General features: G+C 50.7%; 1 protein-coding gene across 3 annotated transcripts in view; it reads right to left on the reverse strand.

Moving 5' to 3' along the window:
- SPOCK1 (SPARC (osteonectin), cwcv and kazal like domains proteoglycan 1) overlaps positions 1–15,847 on the reverse strand; it is a 466,288-nt gene that overhangs the window by 131,398 nt on the left and 319,043 nt on the right. For 2 of the 3 annotated variants that reach the window (XM_053913194.2, XM_053913195.2), the window contains one exon: positions 10,504–10,618. In XM_053913194.2, the coding sequence (XP_053769169.1) occupies positions 10,504–10,618 (115 nt within the window). Of the gene's footprint in view, positions 1–10,503; positions 10,619–11,171; positions 11,192–15,847 lie in introns of those variants that run through there. The other variant, XM_053913196.2, reaches the window with a different exon arrangement.

A 15,847-nucleotide genomic window follows, 5' to 3' on the forward strand; every position in this document is an offset into this window, starting at 1 on the left:
CCCTGAAGGCAGATTCAGCTCCACTCTGTGGCATTCTGAACAACACAGACCTTCAGCTCTGAGAGGTGCAAGGGGTCAATGAAACAGATGACCACTTGTCGCCACCGAGGCTAAGCCTGTGGCCCCAGACAGCTGACCTTTAGATGTGTCCCGTCACTTAGCACAGAGAGAGGACGGGCAGAGTCAAGGCCCCAACGAATGAGGCTACCAGGCCGGGGCAGAACCTGGAGTATGCTGCTCTCTCCTAAAAACAGGGCCGCTTTCACACCAGACCGACAAGTCACCTCCACTTTCCCTGTGAAGTTCCACAGGCACTTGCTGAGGATTTTCTGGGCATCCGGAGATGTGGTGGGTTCTGCGCAAACAACAAAGGGAAGTGGGGTACACCCGGCCCTCACAGGAACACCCTGCCCCTCACTTGGCAGCACTGCTTTGTGACCCAGCTGAGCTACCAGACCTCCTAATTTGGCACATCAGTCTAGCCCTGCGTCTCCAGCTCCTTTCTCGACTTAACACGCTAACCCACTAACATGTTGTGAGCCCCTACAGTGTGCCAAGACCCAGGCTTACACTCCAGAGGGCACCTGGGTGTTACAAGTAAGGAGATAAGCATACAAGGAGGGGAGGCTGCACTCTGCCAGTGAAGAAGTTACCGGACAGCAGGCACCGCCCAGAACACTGCAAACACAGGGCCTCTGCCTGCGTGACCCAGGGGGGCCTGAGCGACTCTGTGAGGCTGGTGAGGACTGTGCCCCCAACTAACTCCTCTGGGAGCTAGAGGCTCAGAGGGGAGGCTAGCTTTATTAAGCACCTACTATGTGCCAGCACTATGCTCACTGCTTTCTCATCACAATCCCACAGCATGGTTTCTAAAGTCATCATCTGATACAAGGATGGAGACTTAGTGCAGGAAAATGTCTCGAGGGCAGAGTGGCCTTTACACAAAGCTGGGCTCGGGGCAGCCTTGCTCTGCGCCCCCCTCTCTGCCTGTGAGGCCATGCGGTATCGAGCAAATCACAGCGTGGCTGAGCCAGTGTCCTCACATGCTCTTAAAATACTGGGATGATGGCTAATGAGTGCCACCAATTGGTGATGGCCCTTCTCCGCCCTCCCACGCCCCAACCCCACTGTGCTGGAAATGGTTGCTGTTCTTGGAACTTGATTCCATGGGATTTCTTCTTTTTTTTAGCCTACAGCACATACACCTGTCTCCCTAAGCTCCTCTGTTAGGCTACGAGCTTCAGTGAGGACATCTTCAGGACCTTCACGTGGGCACACGCAGCGCGCACACACAGACAGCGTCTCTCACACAGCACACAGCTGGCCTTAAAGAACAGTTCAAGAAAATTCAGTTCATCTCAAGCCACATGATTCTGTCTCCCTCCTGCTTAAAGCCACACAAGCTGTCCCTTCATGACTGGCCTGGGAAGCAAACCTGTCCCATAATCTTCCGGGCTCCGCAGGTTCGGGCCCGCCTCCCTCTCAGGCCTCACGCAGCCACATCCTCTCAGTCTCTGCGTCCCACAGCACAGCCCTCTCCTCTCTCTTCCTTCAGGACACCACGTCCCTCCCTCTTCCCTGACTCGAGGCCCTCGCAGAGGCTGTTCCCTCCTCTGGGAACACCTTTCCTGATGATTTGTCCAGTGGGCACCTACTGCCTTTCACCTCCCCAGAGGCCTCCCCCATTCAACTAACCTAAAGCAAGTCTCTCTCAAGAGACCCTGCTCTTGTCCTGCCTAACACTTATCATGATATCAGACACTTAATTTCTTTTTATTCTTTTCCAACAGACTGTAATCTCCACAAGGGTAGACCATGTCCACTCGTCACAAAATTCCAAACATACAGCAGTGTCTGGCAAATGGAAGACACCAGAAATACTTGTGAAATAAAGAAATTCTCAGACTCCAACGGAGTGGAATCTGAGTCAGTGACCTTTGACCCATCATGGCCCACACATGTGAGCTGTTTTCTGAGACCTAGTCCTGCCACCGTGACAACAGGAGGGACTCACGCCCGAAAGTCCTTTGTCACCATCACAAGCTCTGCCAAGGGAGGACTCTGGCTCTAGGTGGGGCCGGGGGGAGGGGGAGCAGGCCTGCCTCTTTCCCTTTCACTTGGGAAGTCCCCACAGCCACAGGCGGTTCCAGCCAGTCATTCCTCCCTCCCATCAGGTTAATGGGAAGAGAGCATGACACCCCAGCACTCCAGCTGGGGCAGGTTCAGGGACAAGGTGGGGTGTAAGAGGGCCTTTTGCTCCTCAGCAACACAGCCACACCCCTTCTGTGTGCACCCAGGAAAACATCATGAAAGAGAATGCCTTGGAAAGGTGCCGAGGTCCCCAAACTAATTAACTTTCATCTCTGCTGCCTCTCTGTGCTTGGAAGGCCTTGCCCTCTGCCCACTCTCTCCATGAGGAACATTAAAGGCAGGACATCAGCTTGAGAACATTCCATTTAAAACAAGAGAACTCTAAAGATAGCCCTGGATGCCCTTCTAAATCATCCCGTGTGCATTTTCTGGCTCCAGAGCCCGCCAGGTCAGTGCCTGAAATGGGCCCTACCGTGGTGCCTGAGACCCATAAAGAATGTCTTTCACGGTTCATTGGTTGAATTAACCTGATATAAAATGTCTAAACTGAAACCCTGCAAGCTGGGATCTTAATGAGTCTAGGCAGAGCTGCAAGCAGGCCACAGTAGATTTATTAATAACAAGGGCCAAGGAAAGAGATTTCAAAAAATTAAAACAGAAGTTAGTGAAAAAGGGAAAATTAAATCTAATCACTTCTATAAAAGAGGATGATGGGGCCCTGGCTGGTGTGGCTCAGTGGATTGAGCACTGGCCTGTGAAGCAAAGGGTCGCAGGTTCAATTCCCAGTCTGAGTTGTGGTCAGGTCCCCAGTAGGGGGCGCACAACAGGCAACCGCAGATTGGTGTTTCTCTCTCTCTCTTCTTCCCTTCCCCTCTCTAAAAAAAAAAAAAAAAAAAAAAAAAAAAAAAAGACGATGATGCATTTCATGAGCAGCTACCTGGATCCTGTAGAGTGTTCCCAGAATGTGTGGGCACCTTAATGCCCTCAGTGGGTTGCAGGGAGGCCTGAGCTTATCTGTTTCTTAGCGTTTAAGGATGGATGTGTTAACATAATGACTCACACCTGTGTGCTGCACAGCCAGCCCGGAGCCCTGGTGGAAACCACGCCTAGTGATGATCTCTTCAAAACTGGCATACCCACCCCAACCTCCTCTTTCTAATCTACTGAAATCTAATTCCTGAAATATGCAACTCTTATATTCTTTAATATGTAAGACACCAATAAACAGAACAGCAGCAGGGAGGAAAGGAGAGGGTGCTGTTCAGTCAGCCCCTGGCCCTGGAACAGCCACTCCCAGCTCCGCAGACACAGGGTTCTCTGAGCTGTCCACCAGGGCGCATTCTGGGAGTTCCACCCAGCAGCTCGATCTCTTACAGCTAGAGTGTGGCTCAAAAAGGACAACGGTGCCTTAGGGTCCCCTGCAAATGGGAACTGCCCCCTCGTGTGTGTGTGTGTGTGTGTGTGTGAGGGGCTTCTGCAGCAGTGTGGCCTGGGCGGGGAGAGGACAACCTAGAGGAAAGTTCTGGAGAAGGCTCTGGTAGGGCGGAGGTTCTGTTCCCCGTGAGCCACACCCGTGGACTGCCCAGCCAGGCACGAGACCATTAGACAGACTGCGAGACCTTGTCTGGTTTTGTTTGTTTTTAAAGAAAAACAGGCGGGGCAAGATATGGGCCTGGTACGTTTTACAGGCAGTCATGATTTTGATGTATATATTTTTTAACGCTTTTGTAAAACTTGCCTAGCGAATTTGCTTTATAATGTAAGATCTGCCTTTCCCTTCGTCCCCTGCTCTAAGGGACTGAAAATTCCACACGATTATTCCCATCTCCATTATGAATTGCTTTTTACTCTCTGCTGCTCTTGTCATCGAGATTCTCTAATCCATACATTCAGTTTCATAAAAAACCCAAAGGAACAGAGCAAGTAACTGGCTTGCTTCAGTTAAGAAATCCTGCTGCGTGAAGGTCCCGGGAGCAGCTGGGGCCTTACAGGCAGAGGCATCTAGCACTTCTGCTGTTTAAAAAACAAAGCTGCAGTTTAAAGTAATTAAATATCTCTGTTTAAGGGACACATGGTTTAAATGATTGCTTAAAAAAAAAAAAAAGACCTCAAAGAGGAATAATGAACCCAGAATTATTGCTTCTGGCACAGAAAGGAGAAAACAGGTTTCATCCCCGGGCCTCCACCAATTGTTCTGTAAGGAGCAGGGCCGGCAGAGAAGGCCCAGGCCTGAGTCTCGTGGCACCTCCAGAGCCAGGAGCAGTTTGGGTGGTGGCTGGCGGGCTTCAGCAACACAGGGAAATTGAAGTAGCCAGTGGGAGTTCACACCCTGGACTCCCGACGCAGAGGAGGCTGTATGGCATTCCTCCATTCTTGTTCCACACCTGCCCCTTACCGACCCTGTGCAATCAAGGGAGTGCTTTAAAAACCTCAACAGTCTCATCTGGAAAATGGGATCACAGTACAGACCTAAGTGATTCTGGAGAAAAGTCAGCAAGATCCCTTCTGCCGCGTGCGCCTAACACATAGGCAGGCAGTAAGCGGCATCTCTTGGGTCAACTACTCTCCCTTTGTTTTCCTCAGTGCCCGGGGGCAGGTGTTCGAGCAACAGACCACGGGGATGATTTTTCTGTTTATAACGGTGCCTGATTCAAAACTGGCCTCAAACCCAAAACTCAACTTCCATCCATAGCTGAGAAACAGCACCGAGTCCTCCTTACCCAGACCCAGAGCACAGCAAATAAAGATTCCTCCGAGGCTAAAACAGAACACAAGGCCACGCGTGAGCCCCTTGGACAGAGAATGTGAGCTACATGAACATAACATCTTACTGGGCGTGTGGGCACGATCACTCTCAGGTAACTACAAATGCCTTGAGTTGTAAAGCACCAGAAAGCCATCCAGGCACCTAGGAGCCCCCACCTTCCACGTGGCCTTGTGTCTTGCAAAGCAAGACAGACAGGTGCATGTGTAATCAACCCCTTCAAAGCCCCTATAGCAGGAGACAGCACTCTGTTGTAAAACAAAACTGAGATGAAACAAGCATCGTCCTTTCAAATATCCTCTGCGAGTCTGGTATTTGATGTACTTTTCTCTGACCTCAAACACTTTGATTCTTTTTTTCAAGTTCACATAAAAGACAGAAAGGGCCCAGATTGGTCTACTACACCACCAGCCTCCCCTGAATCTGAAATCTTTGTTGGTATAGAGAATACACTGTTACTCCAGATAATTAGGAAGTAAAGGGAAACAGTCATTCCATTCGCGAGGCCTACCCTGTTGAGCGCCAGGCTCCTTATTTAAAACGAGGTTAGCTCCCGCTGCTCCCAGAAGGCGTTCAGGGGTGCACTCCAATACTGAAGTCCCACCTTACCCCTCCCCACCCGTTCACGATGCGCGTGCAGAATCAGACTACGGCTCGTCTGGAAGGCTTACAACAACTGCTTCAATTTTCCATCCTCCAACTAAAAATCGATGGCAACAGAGAGGTAAAATCAATCTCTGACACGCTGTGAGAAAACCCCCCCTCCTCCCATCTCTTGCCCACCCAGAACAATAAATCAGACCCGGCAGCGAATCCCTGAGAGCAGAGCCCTCTGCAGGCTGTATGACCTTCTGTCCACCCCTCCGTCCCTTATGAAGGTATTTTCTTTAAGACCTAAGAGAATCTCTTTAAAAAAACAAACAAAAAAACAAAAAAACACCTAAGTCAGTAAGAATAACACATGGCTGTGTTAAAAACTCTTCTTCCCCAAACAAACCCATCTGCCAGTGGGATCTTTGGCCTCTAAGGCCAGAGTTGGACTTAACTGTCTCCCAAAGGATCCACTTTCCGTTACCAAGCCTTGGAGAATGCTCAGGTGCCTGCTCCCCCAGACAGCCAGGGACAGGCGTCCTGTCACCGTAGACTGGCTCGCATTCCCTAGGGTTTCTTGTACGTGGGAGTCATATAACACGCACTCTCTGTGAAATGGGCCTGCCTCCTTTCACTCGGCCTACTCATTGCGCAATTCATTCACGCGGCCACATGCCTCGCTGCTGAGCGGCACCCGGCTACCATGGACAGGCCACGGCTTGTTTCTCCATCCACCAGCTGGGGGACAGCTGGGTTGTTTCCGGCCTTCTCGGCGGCAGATACGGCTGCTGTGAGCGCCCACAGCAGAGTGCGTCTCTGCGTGGCCCTGCGCTTCCGCTGCAGGTCCCAGGCGCACACCTTTCTCTGGACGCACGTTTTGCGAATACAGTCTCCCAGTGTGGCTGGTCTTTTTGTTTTCGTAGCACTGTCTTTTGAAAATCAAAGTTTTTAATTTGGACGACACCCAATTTGTTGATTTTCTCTTTATCTTGGTATTTATAGTTCATGGTTTTTCTGTCTTATTTAAGAAATCTCTGTCAAAGCCGAGGTTACTACTGCTATTTTCTTCTAAAAGTTTTATAGTCTTGGCTCATAGTTAGGTCTATGATCCATTTCAAGTTATTTTTTGTATAGTATGTCACACAATCATTAACATTTACGAAGACATATACACATATATATAATAAAGAGTTTGTAGACTCATAAAAACACTCATTTATAAATACTAACCAAAGAGAGCCCAATGCAAAATTTTATACACAATACAGGTGCCACTTCATAACCAAACTTTGACAAGAACAAACCAACGAACAGAACCTATGACTAGAAGAGTGGGAGGAAATACCCTGCAATGTTTTAATTCCTATTTTAAGAGGATATGACCACTGCCTATTTCTGGTTTCTTTTTACTTTTCTGTGTTTTATGTAACAAGCATCATCTATCGCTATAAAAAAATAAATTGCAATATTGTAAAAAAGTCATTTACGAGATGGCTTCCCGATTCCAAGCCGCCTTCATGATGCTCTTAATGCATAAGTGGCCCCTTAGGAGACCCGGACAGGAGAACACACTGCCAGGCCAAGCTTAACGGCAGGAAGAGACAAAATAAAGAACTCCCCCAGAAAATTCTCCAAAGAGAATGTGAGGTTAGCCGAAGCCTCTACAAAAAAAAACAAATACGAACCCAAACACCACCCAAGGAAGAAAAGAATTCCAGCAGAGGACGGGCCAGTTGCCCCGCATACCCCACCCCCGAAATTGGTTGCCCCGAATTCTGCGCTCACACACTCTCCTCACTCTCCGCCAGGGAGGAAAGCTAATGAGATTCTCTCGCCAATGCGCTCACTGTCCTTCTATCTCAATCTGCTTGCAAAGACAGCCTGAGTCTGCAGCCTCAATCAGCCCGCAGCCGGCCCAGCCGCCTCTCCATGCGTGTGCCCTCTTGCCCGTCTGGAGGGCGAGATTTGCCTCTTGAGCTGCTGCAGAGGCCAGACTGGCTGATGGAATTGCCTACAGATGTTTCACAGAGAGAAAGATTACTTCCCTGATTGATGAATATGAAGAGTTGTCAACATGGTCTCCCTGGTCAGAGGGGACCCCTGAAGTATAACGTGGAAAGACAGATGTTTCATCTGGGAAGGTGTCCAAGACCCTACGAAGAGGTGTGCATTTGGCTGACATGGTAGACTGGGTAACTCAGGCTCTGAGAGGGAGAGGTGGGAGGCTGGACCCACAGCCACAGCCAATTCCATGGCAGGGCCTCCCACACCCTAAGAAGGGAGTGGCAGACTTCCTCAATGGGCTCTTCTTTGGGCTGATTTTCCAATGAACAAATAGATGCCATTGTCAGAAATGCAGTCATCTTCTTCGTCCTCAGGTGTTAATCAGAAAAACAGCAGCAGAGGCGGCACCAGAGTCCCCACCTAAACCTCCCAGGCTTCCCTGGGAGGGGCTGCCACTAGGAGAACAGACTGGGAAGGGGGAGAGGCACCTGGGGAGAGCTCTTTTTTTCAGGAGCATGCACCTTTGGGGATTTCTGGCTGACCTTCCAGAATGAATCAGACAATAATGACAATTATCATAACTGTTTTAGTAATTGGAAAACAGCTGTCATTATGTAACCCTAATTTATGCACTTTATATACCTTTTTTTTATTGGACTTTACACAAACACACACACAAAATGCCTTACGCAAGGGTTATTAAAGGTTATTAAAGGGTTATTAAAGGTTATTAAAGGGTTATTAAGAGTTATTTTACTACCCATAAATGCTCTCTGCAAGAATTACTGGCAGACGTACTCCAGCGAACAGAAAAGAGGAACAGGGTAAATGCTTTCATGAAACCCATCTTACAGACAAGGAAGCACAGATTCAGAAATGTAAAGTAATAAGCCAAGGTCTCACGGCCTGCAAGCACCCAGCCCCGGAATGAAGCCTGCGCTGGTGTTCCTCCCAAACCCACGCTTCAGCCACGGCAAAGCCGCGGTCACCAGGAGATGGGGGGACGGTGAGGGTCGCCACACTCTCAGCACGAGAAAAAAATGCGCTGGTGCTTCCACCGCAGGACGTACGCGTGCCCAGGGAATCACTGCTCACACCTGGATGTGCCCGAGTGCTGAAGACACGGCCGCCTCTGCCTCAGACAGGTTCGAGCGTCACACTGAAAATCTCTTATCTGGCGCTTGCAGGAAGGGCTGCATTTCAGGAGTAAACAGCCGCGGACTCTCCACATCACACACACGGACACGAACAGACACGCACACACAAATAAAGATAACCAGACAGCTTAACAACCCAGAGCCCCGTCCCCGGGGGCCGCTGGGGGTTTGCAGCAAAGGAGGCCAGTCTTTCCTCCTTCAGGGAAGGGGGAGATCAAGTGTGGCGGGGGGACCCGAGGGTAGTTTCCGCAGAGTGGGTATGCCTTAAAAGGAGTTTTAATATCAAAAAACCATTTTTTTTACATCCCATTCCACAGTGAACTTGATTTTCCTGGAGGGTGGGAGCAGGGTCTCTTGTTTACCTCTAGCTCGGTGCCTAAGACACTAGGTACTCAATGCCTTTCCACTGGGGAACGATGACGGCGCAGACAGACAAGGCCCGGTCGGATGGAGAGGCCAGCACACGGTCGATAAAAACCACACACGTTGGAACTGGACAGCAATGGGTGTGAATCATGGCTGCCACAGAGCACTAATGCTGCTCTCTGCCTCAGTTCTCTCATTTTTAGAGCAGAGAAGAAAAGTAAACACCGATCGACAAGATGGCCAGGAGACTCCAAGGATGTGGGCGCTGAGCACAATGGCGGGCACGTGCCAGGGCTGTGGGGGTGCGATCGATCCTTACTTCCAGGAAGAACACTTCCTGCCTGGAGGGGCAGCGAAGCCGATCGGGACACCTTGCATCTCCGTCTTGCGGAGGCAGAGGCTCCCTGGCTCAGGGGAGCATGGAGGCCAGGTCTGCTGCTGCAGGTGCTGGGCTGGCGGAGGCAGCTGCTGCGCCAGACTTTCAGAGCACGAGCACCTCGGGCACCCTCAGAGGCAACCAGGTAGGGGACATTAAAACATTCCAAGAAGGGCCATCAAAGGGACTGGCATTGCTGAGACTTCAGGAACTAAGGGATGAGACCGGACGCATTCGGTATGGTTCTAGGGCCAAACTGGAACCAAGGAGCCAATGTTACAGGGAAGCAGACTTCAGTGGGGATCAGGAAAGGCTGCTTTCTTTGCCTAAGGTCATGGCGCAGCGCCGGTGCACCGCAGAGGAAGTTGCTGAAACCAGACCTGGGTGTCCTGGCCCCTCGCCCCTCCACCGCACCTCTCTGCAATCCAGGCGGGACAAGCCTGGACTTAAGGAAAGCCTGCCTTTTGTGTTTATGTGTCTGCCTTCTTGTTTGAGTGTTTCTGCAGGACTGAAGGTGAAAGTAGCCTCAAATTGAAGGCTCTTTCTGTCATTTTGAAAAGCCTAAAGCCACTGGTTGGATAATGGGCATGGGTTGGGGGAAGAGGCAAAGGCTTTAAGCTGGGGAAGAGAGCCTATCAGATGACTCTCCCTGAGGAAAGAGCCAGGCTCGTTCTCAGAAGAAATGGAGGCGTGTTGGTCCGCAGGCGGCAGGACCCCAACCCAGACACCCAGCTGGGCAAAGAGGCCCACATCCTGCCCGGGCACAGACAGCCCTGGATCTCAGCCGACCCTAAAGGATTACTGTGGCCAGGGGGTCAGCGGCAAGCAGGACACCAATGGTTCAGTCTGTCTTCTTAGCTCCACGCTACTGGTTCCTGGGGTCATTCTGGGTGGAGGCACGGTGCCAATAACGACCAAGAAAGGATTCCCCGTCCTCTGCTCAGAGGGGGGCTCCGAGCCAAATAAGGTTGACTGGAAGGAAACAAAGATACTGGCATTCTTTGCAATTCTGTGTCTGAGAACCACAGCAGGAGCACAGGAAGCACACACCACATAAATCGCAGCCCTGCACCCGCTCTGCCTCTTCCCCAGATGCACCAGCCCGAGGGGAGGGAGCCGCCCGCCCCCCCCACCCACCCCGCCTCCAGCCTTACCTGGGGAGCAGGTGCTTGCGGCTGACACACAGGGCCGTCTGGTAGTCCTGAGTCACACACACCTTGTGAGGGCTGCACTTCACCTTCAGGCAGGGGTCTTTGGATGGGTCCAGGGCTGAGGCAAAGAAGAGCAAAAGCAGGGCGGTTAGGGCCTCAGGGAAAATTTAATTTCTATTTCTACTCAACTAGGTGAGTGGGAAGCAAACAGACATGTTTGCACTCCGCTGCTTTCTTAAGCGGGAGGATATTGGAAAGAAAGAACCTGAACCAGGGGGAATTCGGTGTCTCCTGCACATGTCTTCCTTCACGTCAGGGTAGTAATTCCTTTGTTCCGAGGGGAGTTGTGGCATCTGTGTCTTTTAAATCCTTTAGAATCTTACATGCTCCAAGGGCCAAGAGCTACTTTCTCCACTTTGGCTCTTTGTCTGCTATTGCTTTTTATGACTTCATCCACGCCTAATTTTACCTATGTTCTATAACATAAAAAGTCTTTGAGGACAGAGGGTTTTCTCTCCTTTTTTTTTTTTTTTTTTTTTTGCTTCAGTTCAGTCCACATGGACAAAGTGCATAAATAAGCGTAATTTAAGTTTTGTGAAGAACTTCCAGATGCATAAAACAGTTCCGTGCCTCACAAAGTTACAACACAATAGGGAGGGGGAAAAGCTTACCCATAAATATTTATGGAGCACGGGAGGATTAGATAAGGGCCATGACGGGCATGTAAAGTAATGGCAGAGCTGGAGAGAAAAACAGAGATCAATTTCTGGGGCAAGGATTAATGAAGCATTAATATGTGAATTGGATTTTGAAGGATGGGCAGGATTTTGAAAAGCCGAGAGAGAAAAGGCACCCCCGGCGCAGCAGCCAGCACAGGCCAATGAAGGGAGGCGTGTGTGGACAACTGTAAGGCGTTTCATCCGCCCAGCACATGCAATCTGTGTGTGGGAATAATGAGGCGGGGCGGGAGGGAGCCGATCCAACCAAGTCACTGCAGGACAAGGCTGCGAGGACAGCAGTTCCTCTATTGCAACATTTCCTAGAACACACAGAGCAGGAGGCCCTCGGCTCCTCCCACTCTGCATGCTGGGGTGGCTGAGCAGCGAGCAAGAGGGGGAGTCTCTGCAAAACAAAAGCAACCACGCCACCTCCCCAGCCCCAGGGCCTGAAGCTGAGGAGGCTGTAGGTCTTCCATAACTGCTCTCCATGACGAGCCAGGGAGATGTTCTCCCCTATCCTCCCCATGCAAACGTGTGGTTAAACCAATCGGCATCCAGAGCAGAGATAGCAAAACAGCCGGGAGACTTCCCCTCCCCCTTGGGGCCTTCACCACCGTGACCCCCTGCACTTAGATGAGTCGTTATTCCAGAACGAGCCCGCCCAGGCCCAGAATCTCAACACCGTTTTCTCCAGACGGCTGCTGGGAATGTCCCAAGGGGCCCGAACACAAACATCCGAAGGCATTCCTGCCACTCGCCCAGCTCAGGGTGGCCCCCTCTGCTGCAGCAGCTTCAGTGCTATAAACAGAAACCAGGTGCATCTTAGGCTAGTCAGGCCAGCAGTGAGACAGGTCCCTGTCGGTCCCAGGGAAGCCTCCTTCTGGCAGAACCTGCTGGAGCCTAGCAGGAGGAAATGGGTTGCAAGACAAAGAGAGGCTGATTCGAGCCCCGGGGACATGGGGTCAACTCAGAGCTCTGGAGCAGAGGGTTGCCTCTTGTACTCTGGGTCTGCCCTCCGAGCGCTCAGAGGCTGGGGCCTCTGGAAACCTGTACTGGGAACTTCCTGGCCCCAGGGGAGATGTTCCTGGTCCTGGGGACTTCCACACCAGAAGCCGAGATGCAGGTGTGTCTCAGGCCAGGGATCCGCTTCTCCTTGTACACTGTTCCCTACCCCAACCCAGGTGGCCGTCCGACCAACTTTATTACCCAAGACTTGTGCAAACTTGAGCCAGCAATGAAGACTGATTGCCAGATGACAATTAATAATGGCCATGCTAGCCCTCTGCTGCCCCTTCTCACACTTTCTACCACCACAGGATGAAGTAAGACACTTACAGAGCTCAAAAAACCTGGGCCCAGGTCCCCGGCAGCCCCGCTCCCAGGTACCAGCTGGCGCGCCTCCCTGGTAGGTACCCAAGAACCCTCCCTGGAGAGGAGCTCAGAGATGGAGACTAACAGTCTGGCCTAAAGTGCTGGGTGCTGAAATCTGCAGTACCATACGACAGGCTTCATGGCCAAATTTGAGCTTCTTTTTGCTCCTGTGGCCAACTCCGCAAACATGCCGTGTCCACACCATGAGCGGGGTGGCCTCAAAGGACAGTGCAGTCTCTAGGCAAAGAAGTCAGCAGAGCACAGCAGGGAAGAACAGACTCTCCGCCCAGTGTTTTGGAGTTTGCACGCTGGCTCCGCTGCTTACCAACCACTCCGTACCTTGGTTGCCTCTTGAATAGGGTAATAACAGTATCTACTACTGCTTTTGGTTGTCAGGAGGATTAAATGAGTTCATATTTGTAAGTGCTTAGAACAGATCTCTTAGGTGTTTGTTAATTTTTTTGCGTCTATATGTTATTCCCAGAGTGAGTAATAATCCTTCGTAATAACAAGAACAATCGCTAACACTTACCCTGTGCTTCGGACGCACAGGCGGTGAACTAAGCCCGCTGATGGGATTACCATACTCAATGCCCGCAACACCCAAGGAGGCTGCTGGCCTTAATGTGCCCATTTTATAAATAAAGGTCTTAAAGCAAAGTCCCTGCTGAGAGGTGCACAGGGCAGTGGACACATGCTGGGTGACTCCAGAACCCCATCTCCTTCCTGCCACAGCCAGCAGCTGAGACTCACCTAGGATCTCCTTTGAAAGGTGGATGTGGGTCCACCTCACAGCAAATATGGCACCCAGCTGCACAGTGCTCCCGAGAGGCAATGAGTCTCCGGGCAGAATGAGTCTTACTAGGTAACAGGAAGGGGCAGTCAGGGTGCCCGGCGCTGCCCAGGCTGGGCCACACAGGACTGCCCCAGGCTCTCCAGAAGGTGGGGTGCCCAGCTGTGGGCAAGCGCGCCCTCCACCTACTCCCTCTGATGGCAGCCGCCCCCAACTGAGTCAACTGACCAGTGGCGTGGTCAGTTTTCATCCTGCAACCTTGCCATCTGCCACCCCATCCTTGGGCTGATACCATAGGTTGCCCCCCTTCCAAAGCTTGAAACTAACATTACTAAAACAAACAAACAAAAACCTCCAACCCAAAACACTAGCAAATAAAAATCATCAGTTATTTAGCTCCCTTTGCATACATCCTTAACAATTTGCATATAAAAATCAAGTCAGCTAAAAATTAATTACTGGGAACTGAATACTTCAAACATGTATGCGAATTATTTAAACGAACTTCACAGACCAACAAAACAGTAACAAATCAAGCTGTCAGCACTTATTCAATCACCAGGATTCCTCTTGTTTTTGAAAAGCAGCCACGCTGGAATTAAAAGGGGATGTGGATGATGAAAGAAGTGTGTCGTATCCATTCAAATGCAGCCTCTAAACAAGCTTTTCCCAGCAGCTCCAAGGCTCAGGTGACAGTCCCGAAAAGGCGAAAAGGCGACCCTTTTGAAAGGCATCCAGCACCTGTTTTTGACAGGGTCACAAGGCTCCACTTTCTAAGGGGAATGATAAGACATCAGAATAGTAAGTGGCATTTAAGAAGCTCTTTAATCAGGTGCAGGGAAACCGGGCAGGTAAGGAGGAAAGGGCAGAGGGTGAGTTGAGTGTGAGTGATAACCCCGACCAGGGCTAGATGCTTCTCTGCCAGGTGCTAACGAGTCCTGGAGACTGTGCTCCAAGGTGTTCTCCCTGAGCACCTGCTTGAGGTGAGGATGCAGTCATCCCCACAAGGTGGCAAAGCCCATGTCCCCTACACCTCCTCTGTCTCCGTACCTGCAAGATTACGTGCCTAGCACAGAGCAGATACCCACGGGGGGTTAACTTCATCTTTCCTGCCCACACAGAAAAAAAAAAATCAAGTGTTAACCTACACATGATATATGTCTAATTAATTTTTCACTTATTTTTACAAAAACTTTTTACAAAAAGGGAAAAAAAAGAATGAATTAATTTAAAGAGCGATGTGTTGAGCTGGAAAGCGCTGAATTCAAAATCCTATTAATTACAGGCTACATGTAATTTTTTAAATTAATTTTATTTTTTAAGCTCACTGCTTGATCTCAATTAAGGTAGTGATATTTCAATTATCTTAATTGTTTCCCAACTTGTCTTCAGCTCGATTCATTTTTTAATTGGCTACATTGCTTTGAAAATCCAGATCAAGCCCCTCGCTGTCTGTGGGTGCAGCGAAGCGCTCAAAGGTGAAAGGGTCACAACAGCGACAACAGCCAGGCGGGGTGCCACCTCAGAGAGCTGAGATGAGAGGATGTTCCATTTTGTGGGCTGCCCAAAGGGTCCCTGAGAGTCCCCTAGGGAAGTGACGCATGCCTGTGTTTATTCCATTAATATTTGCAGAGCATCCATTCGGGGCAGGCCTGTGTTTGCAGGTTGGAGGCCAGCACCTCCGGAGTGAACGAGATGTCGTTCCTGCCCTCCGGGAGCCCACAGCACCACAGAAGAGACGGGCAATGGGAAGGTAAGTTCTGTACGTTATGGGGGCAAGGGAGCTACCTCGTCCAGTCTTCCCAGGGGGCCGGGGGAGACTTCCTGGAGAGACTGACATCTATGAAAAAATAGGTTTAAGCCACATAATTTATTGAGGAAGAACCTTCCAGATAAAAAGAAGCACCTTTGCAAAGGTGAGAGAAATCACCGCAAATTTGGGAGCGGCGGCATTTCATGGGGCTGGAACAGGCAGGGAGGAGCAAGAGGACTGGAGGGGGAGAGGCGGCATCATGGAGGGAGGGCCTGTAAACTAAGTGAGGATGGGGGCCGTGGCTTCCACGTTCCACCGTGACGACAAACTGGGAAGAGCTGGAAAGGGGGTCTTTGGCACACTCTCTTATGCTGCTATCTGTGGGCCTCTGCTCCGTGGTAGGAGGAGGAGGAAGAGAGAACCCTTATAGGTATTTTATGTGGAAGGCGGCACTTTGATTAAGCATAGACACGCTGTACACCCTCCCCCTCCAAATGAGAGGCGGTGTCCGGGAGGAGGTCCAGTGCTCAGCTCTGACAACCACTCTCCCCCTTGAGGAAACTCCATGCCCCTCTCCCTAGGGACGTGAAGCTGCACAGCACTGGGGAGGCAGCAAGCCAACCTGGCAAGACCGAAAAGGAAAGACTCAGTCTAAAACAGCCGTGTCCACGTGTGGTCCACTCTGGTGACTCCTGGCAACTTCCTCAGACA

The sequence above is a fragment of the Desmodus rotundus genome, chromosome 10 (assembly GCF_022682495.2).
Source record: "Desmodus rotundus isolate HL8 chromosome 10, HLdesRot8A.1, whole genome shotgun sequence".
NCBI classification, from domain to species: domain Eukaryota; kingdom Metazoa; phylum Chordata; class Mammalia; order Chiroptera; family Phyllostomidae; genus Desmodus; species Desmodus rotundus.